The sequence below is a fragment of the Aythya marila genome, assembly GCF_965140915.1.
Source record: "Aythya marila genome assembly, chromosome: 4".
Classification (NCBI taxonomy): Eukaryota; Metazoa; Chordata; class Aves; order Anseriformes; family Anatidae; genus Aythya; species Aythya marila.
This window is the reverse complement of record NC_139045.1, coordinates 36,040,127-36,064,231: the sequence shown is the minus strand read 5'-3', so window position 1 is coordinate 36,064,231 and position 24,105 is coordinate 36,040,127. Positions and strand designations below refer to the sequence as shown.

Here is a 24,105-nt window from a genome sequence, read left to right as displayed (position 1 = left end):
TCTATTCCTGTCATTGAGATCTCCCTAATCAGTCTTAGAGAAATTGGAAGCATTCAATCTTTTTGCCTTTATGATTGATTTTACGTAGAAAAGTCAGAACTTAGTTTTTTTTGAAGTAAACATAATAGATGGATGGCAATGGCCTACAAATAACAGCAGTTTTTGTTCATCACTAGCACCTGAAATACCTCAATGCTCAAGTGCACACATTTTACAGCTTGAGAATCCTCGCTACAAAAAAAAATTAAAAAAATCTCTAAGCCCTGTAAACTCAACTTATATCCAGTGTTTGGACTTTGCTATATTACTTCATTAAAATATGCTGTAATGTTTTCCTATGCTCATTGTCTTCTGCTGAGAATCTTTCTTGGGAAATCAGTTTTCCAATAATGTTGACAGCCTCTGCCAATCCATAAGGCAGCTATATGGCACCCATCATTAACAAGACATGGAATGACAATCTTTAGACATCAGAGGGAGCTCAATAAACTCTGTTAAATCAAGTCTGGCCTTAAACAAAAACCTAAAACAGTTTTAGGATTTAGATTAGGTGTAACCTGTTTACTATGAAGCAGGCTGATAATTTTCACCAGGAGTTTTCAGATGATAATGACCAAGACACAAACATAAAATGTGAAGAAGAGAGAAGAACATTTTCCTTTCCAATAAGTTTTTAAAGACAGTTTTCCCAAGAACAATGTTTGAATTTGTACTCAGAATCTATTACATTCAAAAAATTCGCCTGTCTGTGAGAACCTAATGCATATGCACAGAATTAGTTGATCAGCGTATGTACATATCCACAATCTCTTTCCTCCCATTATCACCAGCAATAAAAACTACTACCATCAACCAAAAAAAAAAAAACAAATAAAAAAAAAAAAACACAGACGAGTAATACTACTGCAGCATGATATCAAGGAGACTAGGTATCACTTCAGAAACATGGATCCAAAGGTCTTGCTTCTACCATTGTTAGAATGATTAAGCTATTCATTGGGTATTATCTGAAGATAATACCTCTGATGCTGAACTTTCAGAATGGAATAATCTCAAGTGGTTCTAGTTAGTTAAAAAATAAATAAAAATAGATTTTTAGAATGGCCAAAACATTTATCTTCCCATGGGTTTATGAAGAAAAATTCAATTACAAACTCAGAAAAAAAAAGCCTTGGAATTTTGTTTTTATGAGGAAATCAATTAATTCTAATTTGCACTGTTGCTAGAGTTCAAGGTCGTCACAATGAGCTGCACAATACTCCGTGTTTTTTTTTTTTTTTTTTTTTATAAACAGAGCTACTAACTACTGAAGTCATGTGATTCCACAGAAGTCTCAGATACGTTTTTCCTTCTAATCAAACCAAGTTGTCCAAAAAAAAAAAAAAAAAAAAAAAAAAAAATCCAGAAGACATGTAAAAGCACCGCACCTGAATGGTAAAGATAGCAAGACTAGATTCAGCTTTTATCAACAGTAGTTATTAAAATGAAAGTTTCACAAATGTAATCCTTCCTGTATTTCGACAGTGATCATGTAAGGTACTGAAAAAAAGTAATTCCAAATGAACTCCTGTGGTTAGAAAGAGAACGATTTATTTTAAAAATGTTTCTTTATAGCATGAAGCCTAGAAGCCTATGTCATATATTTAACCATCCATATTTTTGGACATGCTCATTTTTAAATTTAAAGACCTCTGTACTTTTTATTCCATGCAATATAGTTCACACTGCTTCCCCTGCAAGTAAAATAAAAAAAAATAATAGAAGATTCAATACTCTGCTTTCATTTTTGTTCCCTGTTCAACATAGATCAAAGCATACCGCTGCCACACACTAATTCACTAACAGTGTTTCTATTTATATTTTCCTTTTTTTGGACAGATGTATTATGCTAGGATAGGATAATTTCTACATCCTAAATTTTTGTTTAATTGCTATTACTTTTATTCTCTTTTTCATTGCAAAGGGCAATACATTTTCTTTCAAACAATTGGCAAACACTCCTGTGTTAGAAACAAACAACTGAATTTGGTGACACAAATTCAATCTCTTGGGGTATAAACAGAATACTAATAGGTGTTTGTGAAATATATTCATTCCCTCCTCACTCAATAAGTGCCTTGTAACTCACTTGAGGGCTCTGAGTTCTATATATTAAGATTTAAGTTTCAGAAGAATGCCAGCATGCACCTATGCCTACAGGCTTTAAGAACCACATTTTTTTTCTTTTTTTTTTTTTTCTTCTCAATTTAATAGGTTTGAAGGCCTGAAAAACAACATGAAGCAGAGCGAAACAGTAATGTTTACAACAGCATACACGTGTAGTAAACACCTATGTTTCTGGAATATATGCTGTACTGTAGATAGCTCTGTATTTACACAGCAGGGAAAGTAGTACAGGTAATACATACTATAGGCCGGATGATAACCTCAACTTCTATCATATTACTGCTGCTGTTCTTCTTTTTCCTTCACTCCTTATTCTTGATTGCCTTCAATTTTGCCACACTGAAATTTGTCTAGCTTAAGCTGATTATTTTTGGAAATTGTCAGTTAAAATGGTCCAGCTGCCTTGAAAATGAGGCTAAAAGCACGAGATGGTCTATGATGTGCAAGCTATGAGATCTATAATGGAAAGTTCTGTGCTTTATAAACTTGAATCCTGAGGGTAAATCTTTTACAGAGATGTACGTTTTTCACAGAATCATTTAGGTTGGAAAAGACCTCTAAGATCATCTCATCCAACTTTTCAAGTCCAACCTTTAGTCCAACCTTTTTACCCCATCTATGGCATTCCTCCCAGATCTGACAATGATATGAAGTGTAAAGCTTTAGGAAAGAATGTAAAAATTCAAAACAGACTGACTTGAACTTAACACCTTATACTTGCACCGATGGTCTACCTCTATTGAAAATGCTTGTCTCCTTCCTAGTTTTTAATGCTAACAAGATTGTGAATGTCTTGTTCTTACAGGGTGGATGAATACCTTTTTGGGCAGAGCTAATGTGTGGCACAACGTGTTAAGGGCAGCACTGGTGCCCATATGAGAAAATCCATCTCCAGGCAATGCAGACAGCTTTAATCTACATGAATCCCAGTCACGGAGACATGCTGGGAGAAAAGTCTGACCGGCTGGGACAAGAGGCTGTGAATAAAAAAGGAAAGCAAAAGTCTCCTAAGAAAAGAAATTGGGAATTCACTAAGAATAAGGAGAAAAGAATGGGACTGACAAACCCTGTTACTAGTGCCAGGTGTCTGTAGGGAAGTTCAGGCAATACTGGAGTGAGAAGAGGAAGTCACAAAAACAGGAAGCAAACTGAAGAATAAGTACTTATTAGAACAAACTTCCTGCATCTGAAAGCTATTTCCAATATACTGCATGCTGTCATTTCTCATATGTGCATCTGCAATTCCGCTATTTCCCTTCACCTCTTTTCTAAAAAGAAAAACAAACCAACCAAAAACAACAACAAAAAAAGTTTTGCAGGTTTGACTTTGAATACCCTGGCAATGCTGGGTGAGTCTGGGGTTTGCATTTGTATACAAGACCAACAAACATAGATGTGTTAAGTGCTGTCTACGAACACTGTAGAATCGCATGCAAACACTCCTGACAAAGTGACCTAAACTTGATTATTCCTCAAGCTGACAAGTATCTTGTAAGTTCCAACAATTTAACACAACTCACTCCCCAAACTACAGCATTTCCCCACCAAAAATAAATTAAAAAATTTAAACCCAGCCAATGGCAAATTAAAGGAATTCAGTTGCAATCAGTGACATTTTCTCTGAATATAAAGTCCTTTGAGACCCAGTTAGCTGGATGACACACAGTCAGAATCTAAGAGCTGTACTGAGTTTGACCAAATCATGCAACTGGCTCTGTATCTCACCTCCAAGAAGAGCCATAAATAGATACCTAAAGATATAAGACACTCTCCCTGTCTCTAGTTGTTTCCAGTTAAGGAATCTCCAGAATGAGATGTAGTTCAATCAATTAAAAAGTTCTCCACAGACATTTCTAGTCTCTCATTGAAGCAGTAAAAAGAAATGGCCATTCTGAAAAAGGTGTTTTTCCCTGCTTCTGATCTATTCTCAACAAATCACAGGAAAATACAGCTTTTACACATGCATAAGAAAATTAATTCTGTAGGTTTCTAGCGCTTCCTTCAGACTGCAAATCTTGACTACTAAGTCTCCAGTCTTGCCAATGAAGTAATATGAAAAAGTTTCAATAAAGGTTTTAAAAGGTTTTAAAACTTCAGTAACATTTCTCTTCAACTGCATGCAGCAAACACACCGAATACTTGACAGCGCAGTGGTTTCTGATGACCCATATAACTTATCTGTGACATTCTTACCGTAGAGCAATGGAGATCCATAAACTCGGGCTAATAAAACTTTTACAGTGCAGCATATCAGCATGTAATATTTCTCAGTATATTGAAAGAGAAATTGTTCTAGTTCAGCACTGTACACTCAAGCCAGAGCTGACTTAGAATTGAGAATGACTTGCCAACAACTTCCTTAGTTTTAGGACAGACAGCTTTCAGATCCAACTGAAATTGCCATGGCATCAGCTATGAGAAAGATTAATTCTCCTGGGTATTCAATTGCAAATGGCACATAATTATTTTAACAGGACATCAAGCAATGACATGACATTAACTTATGAGGTTAATTCCATGCCCACTGAAGTCACAGACAATCTTGAAAAATTACTGAATTGTAAAGATGCTGGAGTGGGAGATTTCAGTAGCATTTCAGAAAGCATAATTGACATACTGAAAAAAAAAAAGTTTTCTTCACATTTCTTAACAAAATGATACTGTCAAAAAACTATAAAACATTAAAATTAAGAATCTCTACATGATTTGAAGAGCTTTTTAAGAGCTCTGCTACAAATTTTTGCAACTTCTTCAGGACCTGATAGAGCATTCCAACAGCCATCTCTATTGGAAGTTAGAATACTTACCTGCATTTAAAGAAGGCAAGTTGTCTTTGCCACTTAGGCCTTCAGGGGCTGTACACTCACGAACCAATGCACACTACAAGTGAAACACAACCACATACATAACACATTATGGCATAACAAGCAAATTTAAAGCAGTTCATAAATGGCAGACTAAAAAACAACACTGATAATTTCCCAGCCCTGCCAGTAATTGCCATTTACATTTTTATTTTTACATTTGTGTTCCAATATATTGCACCAGCATCAGAACTACTGCAGAGAAAGTGAGAAAATATTACCAGCTATTACGTAATAGAACAAAAAGGTTTCCTACCAGAACAATGGCAGAGGCTAAAATAATTTTTTACTTCTTCTGTGGTTTCAGAGGGATTTCTTTCAACACGACATTTTTCACATGCACAGTGCCAGGAAGCACTCCATGAATTTTTAAACAAGGGAGAAGTAGGAACCAGAAGAAAACTTTAAAATGTGGTTTTGGTTTACAATTAAAGTCCTCTGTTATATAAGTGAATTAGAAGAAGATTCCTTTGATTAGGTTAGTGTATAAAGTAGAAGTAGTTAAAGTTTTTGGAGAAATCAACTGGTATGAAGACATGCTAAATGTACTAAGATGAATATTTTGTGTTCCTCCCCCAGTAAGAAAAAAGAAGCTTATGAAGGTGATAGGAAAATCAGGTAGCAGAATTCTTTTTAGATGTTCTGCTGCAGAGCTTGAAGCAAAGAGAAGACATGACGTGCTCCCTACCAGCTGACATCTCAAGTAGAATTGACTTATCAGCTTACTCCTCCCTGAGCAATCCCTAGGGCATAGGGTATCTAATGAGTTCACAAACGTAATGCAGAACTTATCTCTTTGCAACTCTACCTTCTCGCAATTACTTCTTGGGAATAAACTCACAGATTGCATCCTCACTACGAACATACAAACTAGGGCTCCATGATGCAACACCATGACAACTAATTCCTAAAAATTGAATCCTTTAAAGACTACGAGAAATACAGCTGTCACAAGGTTACTCTTTCATGCAAGTATTAGAACCCCTTAGAAAGGTGCTATTAAAAGCATTAGAAAGGTGTTATTAAAAGCCTTCTGGCTACCCCAGAACAGACACAGACCATTAATAATATCTGAAATTATTGTGTGAAGTCACATTCCACATTTTGAAATAGAAAAAAAAAATGAAAGAGAAGGCTAGAAAAAGTTAGTCTTGCATATCTTACAGAGGTTGTACAGTACAAAACCAGAAAGATTTCAGTGGTTTTTTTGGCTGCTTTGGAATTGGTCCCCCTAGTCCATGGGTTTAAAAAGGCTTTGGGACCCTTTGATGAGGATGGATACATCCTCAGAGTTTGGCCCAAAAGTAGACTGTTTTGGCTAAGCAGGAAAGATATGCAGAACAATGCCTTTCTCTTCAAATATACATTATTTATAACATAATATTTTTTGTTACTTCAAAAAAGAAAAAAATAAGGAGTATTTAATTTTGCATCTCCTGCAGCATTATCTGAACTTAGTTCATTTTTTTCTCCTCCATCAAGAGCAGAATAAGGGAAGCATCTGAAGTACATCATAGTATTAGTGTTGCAAAAATTCTGTCAGTGAAAATGAAACTCCAGAGACAGCTATCAAGTGGCAGCAGCTATATTTCAGTTGTCATCATACTGGGGCCTCAGAAAAAGACCTTATTAACCACAAACCATTCAAACCCCAATAACGTTATTCAGAGTGGTCATTTCTGAATCTTTCCCCAGCCCAAGCCTCTTGTCATCCATCTTTTCCACCCCTCCTTTGGATCCCCCATTCCTCCCAAATCCATTCCCACATATCTCCAAATCCCATATATCATCCCCGTCTTGCATCTCCACCACTTCTGGCTGCAAGACCTGCCAAGTGGACACCATTTTTTCCCTAACACCTTTTGTCCCTCCTCTTACTCCTCGCCACGAGTCCCCCAGCTCAAAATACCTGCATACACCCCCTATTCAACACTACCCTGTTCTAGCACTCTGAAGTGCCATTGCTGCCACCCTCCACCCCTCTTGATTTTCTCCACCACTACGTGCTCCCATAAAATGCAGCTGAACCTGCCCCTTTGCAAGGGGATTCACCTCTTCTTTGGCTCGCCTGTCTGTCATTCTTTCCAGGTTTTCAGTATTGTGGGCACAGGTTGCACTTAGAAATCCACATGAACAGGACTTCAAGGGCAGAAAACAGAGGAACTGTCCAAGGGAAAAAGAAATCAGATTTATGGCGTCTCTACGGACAATTGTTGATCAGGAGTGATTAAATAGGGTCAATTGAGGTCAAAATCAACTCTTTTTCTAAAAAAGGGGAGTGATTAGGAAACTGATAACAGAATATTACTCTCCACATTTCATGAAAAAGGATTTTTACTTCATAGAGATGAAGTGTACATAGGACTTCATTCCAGAAATTTTCGAATAACCACTTAACCCAATGTGGTATAAGTAATTTCATCATCTGGTACCTCTAATCATTCTAATTAATTCTGCGCAACGAACTGAGTGGCTACCTTTTGATCCTGTGCATCTGTTGTGATGTGGTCCATTTCCCCATCTTCGAACTCTCCCATCTTCACAAGGTTGACTTCAATGGTACCAACTGTCTTCCCACCATCAGAAGTTCTGGAAAGAAATCTGACATTAGGTCATCTGCAGCATCTCATTTCTTCGATAAAAATATTTTCAGTAAACATGTAGTTCCCTCTTTGTTCTGTATAGCTACTGTTCCGTACTTAACTCATTATTTACATCCATAAAGCAAACATTAAAAATAAGGCTTATTATGTTTACTGCACATGGCTTAAAACAAGGGAAGTTTTCATCATAAAACAGAGAATTGGAAACTTCAAAATGGTGGCAGAAAATGCTCAGAAGAGGTACTAGGAAGCTGGCAAACAAGAAAAAAACTTTCAGAAAGAATTATGTTAGACGTGTATTTCCATCAGTAACTGCCACATTCTTGGGACAGCTCTCACTGCAGGAAAATAAACCCTACTTCAACACAGATACCCTTACTGACCTTCAGAAAACAATCCTTGCGTCATGTCAGTAAAGGAAAGAAAAATCCCCTGACTGTTGTTCTCCACGCTTCACCCAGCAAAATGGTGAAACCTACAGGCTGCAGCCCTGCTTCTGGCATAGCACGGGGCACATGAGCTGACACCTGCTGCCCCTCAGCTTTGCCCAGCTGTTATGCACGGGCTGTCCTGCAGCACGTGCTCCTAACACCGCCCCAGGTGGCAGAGCCCTGTCTCTGGGCTGGGCTCCCACAGTTTTACATCAACTTTATTTTTGTGTGCTGTAATAAGGTCTAAATTAGGTCAGAGTAAGCCAGTTCTTCAGGCTGATTAAAGTTAAGCACATACGTCGGTCTTTCCAGGCATGGACACATTTTGATGCCAACTCAAACCTTGCTTTTTCTACATTAAAATCTCCAAGCATAGCTACTCCAAGCTTCAAATTTCAACATTTATATTTTGTTACAAGCCATTATACTTCAGTGTGTGACTCGGTGAAATATACTCATCTTGCTAGTACATGTACACAGCTTGAATATGTTCTTACATAAAAGCTTGAAAATTACACATAATTCTCCATATTTTACATGTGTCACTGTTTCATTTGCTGTAAGCTAAATTCATTAGTGACAATAAAATGAAAGAATGCAAAATGAACCAATTCCGGATAGCCCTGCAACCCAAGAAGAAGCCTATGTTAATTAACAAAGTATACAGAAGAAAAATAATGAAGAAAGGTTCAATGTCCAAAGGGTGTTTATAAGCAAAGGTACATATTAATCCTGAAGTATATAAAGTGCAATTTAAGTGTTTTCTGAATTCAAAATGTTCCCCTGAATTACTACATAGAGGTTTCACTTCATTTTTTTCCTTCCTAGGTCACAACTACCATGCAAACTGGGCTACCTCAGCAAATGGACTACAGCATTTCTAAGGAAAAAAAGAATACAAGAGATGTTAGCATATCATACATACTTTTAAAAATCAGAGCAAATGCTTGACTACAGGACTGACAATTTTTCAGCAGCTTAATGTGTCCTGATCAAAGTGTCAAGTGGATGATCTCATTGCCAAGCTGCCTTAAATAGGCAACAGCACTTGACTGTTTCCTGAAAGGAAAAAGTTTGCATTCTCTTGACCATCAGAAGTAAAATTTTGCCCTTCCATTTTTTAGGAATCATGATTTCTATGGCCAAAGAGACCTACAAGTCTGGCACTGACCTAGATAAAACAGACCTGATGCAAAGTTACACCAGTGTAAATTAAGAGTATAAGTGAATATTGAGCAAAAAAGGTATTCAATTTGCAAATAAACTGATAAAAGCCAATGAGCTATGTTGTTTGAGTTAAATAAAATAAAAATGGAAATTCTAGTCACACTTTCTCAGTCATCTCATTTTCTTTAGAAAACTCAATATCCCCTCCTTGCTGCTACTAGAAGCATGCCCCCTGCATGGCAGTGAGCACTGCATTGCTTGCCTGCACAAGCAGCACACAAGGGGAAGCTTTCTACATACGTGTTGAAAGAAATACAATGGATGTAATTTCACTTTATATCCATTTTTTTCAATTATTTTCTTCTCAAAATCACTCATGTTCTGTTTTAATACATGTGTAATATTACAATCTAAAACATGCAGCAACTACAGGAGCAGACAATGGAAAAGAATAAAACTGAACAGTAGGACTGTTGCATTTTAATTGTACTCCTTCCTTCATTTCTGTCAACTTTCCACATGGAAATACAAAATCACAATTAAAAACAAATTCACAAAGTTTCTTTTTGATGCTAGAGGCACACAAGTCGACAAAAAGCTCTATAAATGTCCAGGGACAAGCCATCATTAGCTGTGTCACACACTGAATTTAAAATACCACTAGCGCATGAGTCTTCAAACAACAGACATGTCACACGTGTACAACTTACAAACAACATCATGAGGTTAAAAATTTGCTTAAAAGAAAATTGAAAGTGAGAAACAGAATTGATGCAGTGGGAAAAATAAGAAGCCCACTGACCACACTGAACTAAAATAGGAAACTGTATAATTTTACTTTGCACTAAAACAAACAGTATTACACATCAGATATACATATTTCGTGCCATTTGCTTGGACAGACAGGAGAAGGCACACACACTGTCAAGCAGAGCATCAGGAAAATAATTAACTGGCTTTAGGATACTTCCTAACGTATTAGGTTAGAAAAAGCTTATTTGCTATTGTACAATAAAGCTGAGAAGTGCACTCTGCACTGACACGCTGCAGTGAAGACTGTCCCTGCAGCAAAACGCTTATAGTCGCAAGACAAGATTCAGTACAGACCCACAGGAGTTTAGTATTGCACAACGAGGATGGCACCTTGACAAATCTGCATCGCAACTTTACTAACACACACCATGGGGATGGGGAACAGAACAGTAAGAATAAATACCTGTCAATGTCAAGAAGCCCATATTTGGCTGTAACTCTAGTTGGCTTCTGGAACTGGAAAATTTGCAATGATTTTAATTTCTTTTAACGCAGCTTGGGACAACTGCCCCATGTTTGTCCACAGAGCATCTGCATTTGGAATATTATCAAAAACGGAGACAGGGTGGTAGAATAGTGATTTCTGAATCAGACTTGGAATGCAACACCAGAGGATGCAGGCTTCAGCAGCAAAGCTGGCAATGTTTCAGTCTATCAGTAACCATTCAATCCAACCTGCCTGCATCCCCCAGTGCTCACTTCACCTGCCACAGCTGCAGTCCTGTGACAATCTACACCCATCTACACTGAAGTCCCATCTCACGAACCTTGAGGAAGTGGTTACAGGTGAAACTGCAGGTTTTGAACTTAAAGAAATACTTTTCTTTTGGATTTCTCTGATGAAATAAATACTTTCATCAGAGCTAAATGCAACAACTGCTATTCAGCTCACTTAGTCAAATCCAGACATTTGTGAAGTTGTCCTGAAATCAGCTCAGGTTTAAAGCTACAATTGCTTACTAACACTTTTAATATTAAAGTTTATCATATGTATGGATTTGCTTACCATCTCAAGTCCTTAAGGACCTCCAGATTAATACCAGCTCCCTCAAATACAAGAGAAAGAGCTACCCAGTACCATCCCAAGCAACAAAAATGCATGCCCACCTTACTGATGATAAAAGGTTGATGTGGGCATCCAGAGAGGAATAAACTAACAAGCTAGCAGTGGAAAAGCAGGTGAGTTAGATGGACCGAGAACAGCAGTCGTTCTCCTCCAATGCGGTACTCATTGAGTCTCATTACTGTGTATTGAGCATGTAAATTTAGGCCTGCTAATTGGTTCCCATGGCTATACCTTTCTTCCCAAAAAATGGCTTAAGAACACAAAGAAAAAGAGAAGCAGACTGTGTATTTGCATAACAGTGTTAATTATAGATGACAAAGTGACTGACTGCCTGAAAAGCAAACGGCATGATTTTCAGGCTATCAGGCAGCCCCATTCTCCAGTGCATAATACACAACAAATGAAATTAGCTCAAACTAACATACATACCGCCATAAAATCCATTTTCTCCACAGATGCAATATATTTTGAAATACGTAAGCATAAAATTACTGTTCTTGTATAGAAATGTTGTTGCTTTTGTTTATTCTGCAAAACCACAGTAAAGCCTATCTCAACCAATATTGATTTAAACATGTCCACTGGTAAATAACATTTTGTAAAACTCTCAGATAAATAAAGTTTTGTGATGTTCAATCAGCTCTCCATTTTCATGATTTCAGTGAAATGTTGATTAAGCTTCATGTCAAAACAAGTTTTCTCTCAACTCTCTGGGAGATTTGCCTGGCTTATAAAAGTCGAGTCTGCTTCCTGGGGTGGATGACGTGACAAAGGAGACCAGGTAGTTGCAGACAGACTCATACTGAATTTTAATAGAGAAAAGCAGCTAAATATATCATATTCTATAGTAATTATTTCCCAAGGAAGTTATATATATTTAAACCACTGCAAAAATAACAGCGCTGCTTTCAAACCTTACTTCGTTAATCCTACATGGTGAATGTAACTCCTCTTCAAGTGTAGTTACATGTCTGCTGGCCCACTGAACTACAGGGTGTTTGAGGGGCAGTGTTATGAGGAGGAGGAGAAAAGCTTGGAGTACTTTGTTTTTCTCTTTTAAATGGTGTGTCAGGATTATTTTGCCCACTTTTCAAGAAACAGACAGCTATCTCCTTTATTGAAAGGAAATGGGTTTAGTCCTGCCCAAGATTAATGAAAATACAACAGCTAAAATAAAGCAGACTGAAAGACAAATAGACATTGTCCAAGAGGTCAAAGCAACACAGAATAAACAAACATTTTGATTGCCTGACAAACACAATTGCAACCAAAAAAGAGTTCTGAACGAACAACAAAGCACAAGATACTTCTACACATCTGCTGGATCAATACTTTCATTAATTCAACAGAAAACCCAGAAGCCTGGATGCCGATCCTTTCAGCAGACAAGTGAGAAAAGTGGCCGGTGGGGGTATGGAGAACAAGACTACGCTGCCCCTTGTTTTAATGATTTCAACTTGCACACCATTGAAAGGTTTGGAACTTTTGAAAGCTACCACGGCATAGACAAAAAAGAACCTCCAAAAAGGTACAATCAGTCATGTATGTAAGGAAAGGCCAGAGAATACAGGACTGACAGACATCCGTGGCCACATTTGCTCAGATAATTTGTGTAACTGATGTACCCCATCCCAGTTCTTGGCTTTGTAGAGTTGAAATCATTGTTATAAGGCTCTGCTTACAGGAACGGAAAGAATTACCCCAATTTCACAGTGAAGTGGCCTACTTCTCCTTTCACACTGCCTACTACTAGGAACATCTCAGACAGATGGACCTTAATTTCACAGAACATAAAAGGGCACTATCATCTTTTGCCAAGCTTGCTGCTTCTTACATATTAATTTACTGGAAATCATACCCAAATCACCTGAGCTAAAATTGACCTTCCTGGAAACAGGACAAACTACCACCACATGGGAAGCAGCTAATGGATGTACTAATCACTAGCCCTATACAAAAGGCCATACACCCCACCCCAACAGCACAAAACAACCTACACCACACGCACCACCACACAATTATGTTATATATAGAAATAAATATATATATAACACACGTCGTGTATATAAATATATCCTATATGATTCTATGATTTCTTATATAGAATTATAGATCTCTGCCAGCCCTCCACGAAAAGCCTCCACAAAATAATTGCCAAAATACAAGAATATTCCTTTAAAAACACTTCTATATTGTTAACATTGTACCGCAGAAAGTCAAATGCAAGACACAATAAATGAGTATGACACTAAAAAGGAATAAAAATAGTCAAAATATAACCAGCTTCTCTAATTAGACCAATATCTACAGGACACAGTTATTTCCAGATTCTCAAATCTATATATCAGATCTAACAAAGTAGCAATGCTAAATCACAGGCACTCCTGGCAAACTCCCATCCAAAGTATATCAACAAAAATTAAATAAAATTGCATTCCCTGACAAGGCCCTCTGTATATCTCCCATCCTGCTAACGGATACGAATACAAGAGAACAATGGGAGAAAAACAAGTTCTGGTTACTAAACTGCTCTGGATAAAATGCCATCAAAGAGAGGCAGATGATTTGCATCTTTTGTGCTGTTGAATTGTCATAACCAGGAAACAATCCAACATTTAAAAGGTTAGGAATATTTTTTTTAACATAAATAAATTAAACCAACTAAAGACTATCACATAATATATCCACAAAATTAGAGTTGTTATAACATTTGTCTTTTAGTATTAGCTGCACAAAGTGGACAAACAAGACAAAATATTAATTAAAAGCAAACCTGAAAAGGCTCAGAGGTTCAATTGAAACTAGGCTGGCAAGCTGTCATTTATTGTTCATTAGTTATCTGAGCTTTTGGTTTGCATATTAGGTGGGTAGACTATACAATGCTCTCAGCTTCCTGAAATTTTACATTCTTTTGACTTTACATTTGACTGCATAGTCACTTATTATGGCTCCTGTCCAAGGCGTTCTTTCAGATCAAGGTTTCGATATACCAACTACAGAGGCAAGGAAAATTTGTCCCCCCAAAACTGAGAATTTGAAATTCTGTAAGAATACACTCTTACAAATGAACTTGGATTTATGTACCCAAACATTTCCATAGAGAGTAGTAAATTGACATTTTATCTGATCCTGTTTTCTACTTTAGAAAACAAAGTTATCCTATTGATAATCATGGCAGTTACTGTGTTTGGGTCAAACTAAAATAAAGGGTTTTTGTTAACTTTGCCTCTAAACTATATACATGTATGTGATTACTACTGTTATAGTAGAAAAACTGCTATTACAGTTTGAAGGCTGCTATGGTAATAAAAACAAAATATTTCAACAGGTTTCCCTTCAAAAAAATGTAGTGTCCTTGAGATAATGGAAGTACATCATCATCACTGAACAGGTCATAATTTAGACTCCCAGCCAAATCAAGGCTTGCTTGATGTTCAACTCATGCATGCAGGATGAACCTTTCTTTTTTCTAAACAGTACCCATGTGCGTTATCCCAGGCAGAACATACACCAAAAGATGCCAGATCATCTTCTAGCACATGTTGCAGTTTTCCTTGTCAGAACTTCTCACTCTGAATATTTTGCTCATGTAGAAACATAGTTTGGGCACTAGCTCTGCAAGTTTTAGCTCTGCCATACTTAGTAATCCCAAATAAACCTCCAGCGGGTTTGCAAAAATCAGCTCAACACCATCTCTGCATTTTACACAGTCCAATGAATTTATTAAGAAAAATCACAATCTAAAATGTGTCCTCTAGCCTTAAAATGGTTTTGATTTATATCTTGATTCATATCTTGATTTATCTTACAGCCATAAATCAGTATCAGAGGTAAAAACTGAACTCTTCAGTGCAGAGCTTTAAGAAATACCTGTTCAGCACAAAACTAGATTTCAAACACTGTACCTGACTCTCCTACAGATCTGTGCCCTGTGTCACTGAACAGAGTTGTACATTGAACCCCACTGACATCTGAGTTGGGCTGCATGTAATGATGATGTTAGGAGACAGCATTGATTTCACGAGAGAAGTCTTAACTCATTATGTCCACTGTCTTTAAGTATGCTTTTTAAGTATGCTTCACAGCCAAACCAGCCAAGTGTACAATATTAATTCTTTAAGACACACACGAAATGAAACTGAGAACCTTACACTCCTTTCTAATAAGAGACTTGGAAACAAACCCACTACCTCAAGTTCCCTGCAATTCTTCCATAGGTTATACCACAGAATTACTAACCTTCTCTAATCTGACACGTGGCAAACTCCAGCTTAAATAATTGGTATTTCATTTTGACTTTGTGTATGGCATAAACAGAAGCACTTCAAGTTGATATCTAATATACCTAAGGTAATATGGAGTTTCAAACACAGTCAAGCAGGAATCAACAGATGCCATGGGATTATTAACCTGAAATGGTTTACTACAGATAAAAACGCTTACCTGAGGGTAAGGGTCAGCTGTTGCTCCTTTGACTTCACCAAGTCTCCTACTCTAAAAGTTGCACAGCCCAGGAAGCTTCGCTACAAAACAAAGCAGAAAAGACAAGATTAATTGATTTTTGAAGTTTTGTTATTTTTTTGGCCATGCGCCTTGAAATCTTACTTGCTACCTAGAAAAAATACTACATTCCAACATACTAGTTTGACACATTATCTGGTAGAAATGTGGTATGCATCTGTAATGCTATCATCATTAAGTTGTTCAATACTGGTTTTATGGGAAGGAACCTCTCTCTTTTCTTAAGACCTGTCTGACAACCTTAAAAATAACAGGCTGCAAAGTGTACAGCTCCAGTAAAGTTTTCATTCAGTATCAGCATTTGCATTTTGCATCTTCTTTCTTTATTCCTGTATTTCATATTTCTACATTACAAGGAATGATAAATTTTCAGTGTTTTACCAATGTTGTTCTTGCTATGTTTTTTTCCCAAGGCACTAGCATCTATATGTTCCAAGTGCAGATGTATTTGGCTATGAAGCTACTTTTACACAGAGTTCAGGGCAAGGTTATCAACAGAAATGTTGTATTGCTGTAGTTTACAGCAGCATTTGTTTCCATTCTAGGGTGAACCTATTCATTGCAATATGAGTATAGAGAAATGTGCTAATGCAATTAGAATTTCTAAAGATAAGTTAAGCTACTACACTATATCTATTCCTTGCATCAAAATCACCTTCACACACCATCAGGAATACAGTGCAAGGAGGAAAACACTCATCTTTTCCTTTATTACTTTTCATTCTCTGCTCATACTTCACTGCATATTGCTGAAGTCTCATTTGGTCAGTTTGTCCAACAGTATTCATCTTGCCTTGGGAAAAATGGGAAAAACTGTCCACAGCCACCTTCTAGGCATAATTTTTTTTTGAATATACAACTAATTATAATCTATTCACAGCAAATAATATTAAGATCATAAGGTTATACTGAATTTTTGCAAGAGAATATTAAGAAACAAAATTTGTGTTTATTATGTTATGCTGATTTTACTCTACTGTTGGAATTGCAATCAAAATAAAATTCCATGGTAAATTATATATAGTCTTAGGTATCCAAATTCAAGCAGAATGAAGTTGCGTTCATGTGAAATCAACATGATGCATGCAAAAAACAACTGCTACCTTTGGAGAAAAAGAGAACAGAATTTGTAGCTACTAAGAAACAACATCTTTTGGTAAAACAAAAGAAAACAAACAAACCTGCAGCTGCTTTCTTTCAGGAAGGCCAGCTGGATATTGTATACTTGCATACGGGCAATAAATGTCTACAGCAAGATAGGTTTTTGTGTATATAAAATGTACAGTTCAAATCATAATCCTCAATTTAGGTAAGCCACAACACTGGTCTTCAACTTGGTAAGCTAAGTTATCCGCTATGGCTCATTCCTAACAAAAATGCAGGCTTAAAAATAGATAATTGATTTCCTGTGTTTTGGTTGGCACTTAGGCAGCAGAAGAAAAAAAGATGCAAGCTGAGAGTCTAGGGAAGCCTGGGAAAGCAGCAGATTTGGGAAGTACTGAACAGGAAGTAAGGAAACAAAAAAGCCTGTATGAAATACCCAGAGAAAAACAACAGTCATACAAGCAAAGATGATGGTTAGTTTTCACTGCCAAAGTGAAGCATGTACTTGTCTAGGTGTGACTCACGCTGAGATGCACACTTGCTAGAGTGAACACACAAACATCTTCCTTTAGATCAGTCAACATGACAGCTTTTTTATTTTTTTATTTTTTTTTTTTTTAACACAAACTCTGCAAGGGCATGGTTAGCTCAGGTTATTCACATTACAAGAGAACATCCTTCTTATTCCAAAGAGAATATATTCTGCAGCACAACTACATAGCAGCCTTTATTGGATATTTCAAAGCAGCTGAGTGCTCGCAGCCACAACGTTATCATTTGGAAAGAGGGAGAGGGATATTTAGAACGAAACTGATACAGGCTTGGGGCTTCTCTCTGCAGTAAAATAGAACTATACATCCATTTCAGAACCCGAAGTATGAGTCCCCACATGATCAGGGCTAAGAGGTGATGACACAGCTCTTATCTATGATCTGGAAGCTTTGGTCACTGTACCCACTAACCATCTCTGAGCGTCGCATGTAGTTCTTCAGGGGCTTAAAATTAAAAGTGAATAATTTTATGAGCTTAAAAACTTCCACTAACTCGCTTGTTTCATATTCTTATGCTCATTTAGAATAAAACTTTCTTAACCTGACAATGCAATTAGGAATTATTTGCAAAATTAAATACTACTGAGAATGATCCCATGACCTAAATGCAGACAGCCATGTTTATGTTTAAGGGTTCTAATTTCAAATGATGCTGGATATTACTTTCCCTGAACTGATTTAGAGATAGATGGTATACCCTAGGGCCTGAACTGGCAGTCTACAAACCAATCAAACTTCGCATGTGTAACTTGGAAAGGCTTTAAAATTAGACTTAAAATAGAATGGCTGCTGTAATGCTAATTACAGAGCAATGTTCCTCTGTAATTTTGCTAGTAGAGTACTTAGGATTATAAATGTGAGGATATGAGCCTTGACTAGTTTGGTGAATAATCCTGCCTAGCCAAAGAGAAAAGTCCCTATAATAGGTGTAGGAAAAGATGGAAGACATTGATTATTTCATTAAGATTGAACACTGACAGGTTACAGATTTTTCGAACACTAGCTGAAATGCTGGAAACTATGCCAAGGAAGCCCTGGTAATGCAGGCAAGTCAGAACCTTAGATTAATATTTTCCAAATCCCAGATCTTGTTTAGTCTTTTATTCAGCTGTAACAGGACTAATGTTTTGCTGTCCCATGCAGCCTCCATATTACTTGGGAAGCTCTACCCTAAGATACAGAAAAGATATCCCAATACCTTTGCCAAAACCAGCCCAGACACACATAGAAAATTGAACTCACTATCTACCATCAGTGCCATTTCTTCATCTGAACCCAAAGGCAACTCCTACAGCAGAACTATTTATACTCTGCACATGAAAACGAGAAAGCCTCATTGAAATAATGTAACTCCATGCTCTCAATCCAGATCTTGCTACTTGCATGACAGTAGCAAGAAGTCTAGATAGTTGTGTTTGCCTCAGGTAAATTTCAGCTGAAAATGGTTTTCAATAAATAAATGAATGGGGTGACAGCAATCCCCAAGCCTGTTAACTCCTGCCTTGACTCTTTTTAACCCAACTTGTGCTATTAAAAAACAAACAAACCAACAAACAAAAACTAGCTTGCCAGCTCCTGTTTAGGCAGAATGTCTTATCTCTTGTTTGGTGAATATGTCTGCTGATGAGGTGAAAAAAATTCATCAATGAAAAAAATTGCTTACTCCAACATCTGCTCTGGGCTCCTTGTGATCAGGTAGGACACTGGTGCGGACCTGAAAGGAGAGAAAAAAGGCAAGCCAATCATTAATTTTGTTGTCACTTTCCTATAATGAGAGAAGTGCCCATATATTTTTCCCTTATATTTTTCTATATTTAAGAGCTGATTATAAAGGCAAATATGTATGCATGTATAATTGAATAACATTTTATTAATAATTTAACCACAACATTTTCTGGTTTCTATGGAGAAAGAGTACAGTCTCTCTTCATTATCCATTTATCATTTTGAACTTCCCTTTTTTTGACTTTAATCTCAGACATCCATTATTCTATTACAACTTCTGTTTTTTCATTATGTGTTTTAGGTTTTTCTGAGCAAAACACAAAGCTTTGAACGCTGCGTATATTCAGAAACGGGAAAGACTGAACTTCCCCGGAGTAACATGTTCTAATCTTACCTTGGGAGACAAGAGATGTATGAAGAGATCAAAAATCAAGCAAGAAATACAACTTGTAACCTAAGTCAAATTCATATCATTTACGAGTATTTATACAAGTGATTTACTTTGTAAAACAGCATAACTGGTGTATATATCACAGCTTATAACACCGGGAAAAACACTAGTGTGCTGAAGTGGATGCTCATTTCACATATACATTTTTTTAAAAAAACTGTATATTATAGTTTCTAGCGTTCTTAAAGACATATCTAAGTGTCAAATTTCTCTAGGCATAAATGCTAAATTCAGCTTTAATTACCTGTCCTTTTTCATCATATAAAGCAGCTTTATCTAAAGAACACTTCTTTTGGTCATTCACAGCAGTGTCACATCCACACATACTGCCAAGCATTCAAAAGACCGAATCATTATCCTTTGTGAAACTTTTGCATCTGCCCTTAATTAAAGCCTCTGCATTTCAGTTTGTGATCGAAGGCCGCGTTCACAAGCCACATGAGTTTTGCTGAGAAATAATACTAGATCCTTCTCTCAGTTACACCAGGTTTACCGCATCTAATCCCCTCTGGCTTTCAATGAGTTCCCCGTACCTACTGCAGCAGGCTGCTCAAATGCCCTATTCTGACAGCACCATTACATGTCCAGCCATCTCACAACACCCAGATATTTTCCACGTGAGGCTAAGCACATGGTAAGAGGCTACTGAAAGCAGTCACAGAAAAACTGACTTTAACTCCTTCAAATTAGAGCTTTCCAAGAAAGCATTCACAATTTCACTCCCTCAGTACAACTCTGGCAGTGGTATAAGAACACACATGCAGATGATTTTACCGTTTTGTCACCTGGCAGTGACCACCAGCACCCTTCTTTCCCCCATAGCCCCTTTTGCACAGAAGGCAAGCACTGAATTCTTCCAAGACAATGACCACAACTCTATAGAAAGCTGGTATGATTTGCTCTATACCAAGGGACAACTTCAGCTCTTTGTCCATCTGGAAGGGTCAAGCAGAAGGGCCAGCATACCTGCATGCAGTTGGACACTTTTCCCAGGCAAGGTTAGATGATGACTCTGCTTTGCAGAGCATGGAGTCAGAAGCATTTGTTTGTGCAGCAGTAAGACTACGCACTACCTCTGGGCACACTTCACAAGAAAGAATGAGGTTAGTAGAAAATATAAGACCTAAGTCTCTAAGAGTCATCTGCTTTTCCTCCCAACTTCTCTGCAACTGAGTATCTTCCCGCTTCTCTGTGTAGGCTGCATCTCACGCTCTTCCTAGAGAAGTGTAGGTGTACTTCATTTGCCAACACATGGCACAAAATAAGCATTGGGAGATGCCTCCTCAGGGACAACTGAGGTTACCAAGATTTAACAGCTTATGCAGGTGCATAACTAGGTGTATGAGTGAAAACCAGCAATCAGATATTTGATCACAAACTTTTGTGTGTGTGTTTTTTGTTTGTTTGTTTGTTTGTTTGTTTTAAACTTATTTACTTGCAGCTTGGGCATATGATCAAAACTGCCTTCAAACAAATTGAAAACCACAGTTCAGAAATCATGTATTACTTAGGAACTCTCCCTGTAAAAGTATATCGCAACAAACACGCCACCTCTGCAACATCCAAGTGGGAGCTGGAACAGGCCAGCAGACAGAAGATCTGTACATTAGGAGTGCTTTGGGACACGCTACAAAGAATCAGATCAGCCCCACCAAGGCTTATTGACTCGACATAATTGCCAGCCATACCGGAGCTGTACTGTCTTGCACCATGCCTCTATGGAAATGATACAGGCTATATCTACATAATGGTCCGTTGCAGCTCCAATTCCAGAAGGATTTTACAGCTTGGGTACAGGGCCAGACTCAGCACAGCTCACAGCTTCAGCTGCTGACAACATTAGTCTGCAAATTACTACACGCACAAATGGAGAACTGACTGCACTGAAGTTACACTGGGAGGAAAAAAAGACTGCTCTTGCTATTCCATTTTCTCCCATAAAGCTCTAAGATCACATATGCCCCAAAACTGAAACACAGAAAAATGAAAGTCACACTTCTGAAATACAGTTATAGCAACCTCACCTTCTCTAGGTCTGCTCAATTCCACAGCTACTCATAAGATAAATAACTAATCCCTGAAGGCAAAATCCCACATTTCAGAGTCAAAGTAAATATGAAAAAGCTGTAATATCTATCCATATAAATCTAAATAATCTTAATATGTTTTCACAGAATACAGTGAAAAATAAGAGGAGGAAGAAGTTTATTTGCCTTGTTGACATGGTATACAGAATGAGAACTATTCATTTTTCTAACCTATTTCAATCAACTTATTTTCTCCACAGAGAAAAGGATCTGTCAACTGCAAGGGTATGTGAGAGATTAGAAGTGACAAAATGGTCTTTATAAATTAGAGACAACTAGTATTTGAGTCCTAGCAACACTGAAAATAGATGCTCTTCTGCTACTACTAATTTGTTCTTTATTGAGACTTGGGCTGCACATACTCTAGCACTATCAGTTTCTACTGCACATTGCATTGAAGTGAGAAGGAAAACGCATGTATTGCAGCACCTAGTTAACTCTCAGCAAACAGTTAATACAGACCTATGCTGCAAGGCATCTTTTGCATGATGAAATCATCAGCACGCCCTTGTGAACAGCTGCTGGCAAGCCATGACCTTTACACTGTGGTTTCAGCACACACAGTTTGCACCCATGAAGAAACACCTACAAGTGATGGTTTGACCCTTGCAGAGGTCTGAAACAGCATCTCTTCACAGAGCTCTCAGCTGCCACACACATCCAGCCATGTCAGGGATGCGAGAACACATTCAGCCACTTGCAGAACCCTCGCTGAATACTCAGCACTGTCTGGCAGGGGCAGCAACGCAGTGCACTTCAGTTAACCTTCCCCCCAGCCTCGAGTTAAATTGTGAAATTATTATAATGACTGCTAAAGCATTATTAATGTAATAATGCAATAATTAAATCACTATAATGACCACTGTTATATTAATAAAGATATACATGCCTTTTCTCCACCTGTTTTTTTGTTGTTGTTGTTTTTGTTTCTTACACAAAGCACAACCATGTGAAAAAAAAAAAAACCTTCTGTAGTCTTATATAAGTACTGGATATTCTAGGCAATTATAATTTTAATATAAAACAACATCCTCTTTGAAGTATTAAGTCATTACAATCAGGCAGTAAGCCAGTTGCCTTCTTGCCTTTGATAATTTCAGGGAATCACTCCACATACAGTTTTTAAAGTCTGTTGTATACCAGGAACAATCTGCAAAGTCTGAAGAGTAAAAACCCTGTTCAGGATGCTCGTGATGCCCTTCTTCCCTCTGTGTTTGCACTGTGAGAAATCACAGAAGGCACATTTGAGCTTCTGTGCGCAAGCTACTGATGGAGCATAGCTAAGCTTTTTGGGCTATTCATTTATATGGACCAGCCAACAGGGAGCTGTTACTTGCTCAAGTCTGAGTACCTCAGGCAGTTATTACACTTCCACTACCCAAAGATCACCAGCACAGACTGCACGGTCCAAAACAAAGCAGCAGCAGTTAACCACAGACAGGGAAAGCCAGCTGTTCAAGAAACACATCCCAAAAATGCTTATTCCAGAATAATGAAGAAAATGGGACATGAAAAGAAAAAAGGCAATATATGAAGTTGGTCTGTTTGTTTATTTCACCTAGCTGTGTGTTTTGCTTGAACAAGACATGACTGATGTGTCCTGCTCCATCTCTGTCTCCCAGTCTGTCTGAGCATCTCGCTTCCCTGAAGCAGCAGACTCTAACCCTAGTGTTCAAGCTGGAATTTCAGGGAAAAACGCCCTGCTAGAACGATAAACTCAGCACTGCTCACAGGGCCAGAGGCAGCTGGATAGAAAAAAAAGAAAAAAGAAAGAAGAAAAAAAGCCAGTAATATTAATTTCCTTATGAATATCAGAGAACCTGTGCCAAAAAAAACACTGCTAGAGACACCAAGGAAAGAACTTGTACTCTAACCACTTATTTCAGGGGACACTCAGAGGATGCAAGCCAAGGGTGGTGAGAAGAGTATACTGCTCTCTGATCAACAGGCAGCCAACTCAGTCTCACTTCAGTATACGATTCACAGCATAAATTAATGCAAATATTGCTGGACTGATCAGATGAAGAGCACAACAACACATAATATTACTAGAACGTGAACTTCAGCAGCAAAATTTATAAAAATTACACTGTGACTCTGGAGACCTTGACAAAGTTGAAATGAACTTTTTTCTCTGCTGAATAAACAGTCTATTTTTGAGTATGCTAAAAGCTGCATTTCATAATTTGTATTTATTTCCTTAAAAGTCACATTAAGTTCTTCAGAAACCTTACCATAAATTAAACATGACACCATTTACACTGATGAGCCAGTTATTTGCGAGATACCAAGTTCCTATTTGCATTTCCTATAGGTATTTCCAACACTCCCAGTGTAGTCTGACTCATTTGAGCAGCTGAAAATGAGAACCCAGGATTTAAAACTCTCTGCAGCTGGAGCAATCCTGTCCCCAGTACACATCTTCTACCCAACATCCCTATAGGAGTTACTATTATCCCTCTGTCAACACCTGGGGACATTGCTGGGGGTACAGGAGGGCTTGGGCTCAGTATTTCGAATGAGTTCTTTTTATATAAGGGACAGAACTAACCAACT

General features: G+C 37.6%; 1 protein-coding gene across 3 annotated transcripts in view; it reads right to left on the bottom strand.

Annotated features, from left to right (window-relative positions):
- INPP4B (inositol polyphosphate-4-phosphatase type II B) overlaps nt 1-24,105 on the bottom strand; it is a 300,152-nt gene that overhangs the window by 109,193 nt on the left and 166,854 nt on the right. For 2 of the 3 annotated variants that reach the window (XM_082758699.1, XM_082758700.1), the window contains exons 9-12: nt 18,950-19,000; nt 15,554-15,633; nt 7,508-7,619; nt 4,974-5,046 (exon numbers count right to left, since the gene is read on the bottom strand). In XM_082758699.1, coding sequence (XP_082614825.1) covers nt 4,974-5,046; nt 7,508-7,619; nt 15,554-15,633; nt 18,950-19,000 — 316 coding nt within the window. Of the gene's footprint in view, nt 1-4,973; nt 5,047-7,082; nt 7,194-7,507; nt 7,620-15,553; nt 15,634-18,949; nt 19,001-24,105 lie in introns of all 3 variants that reach the window. The other variant, XM_082758698.1, reaches the window with a different exon arrangement.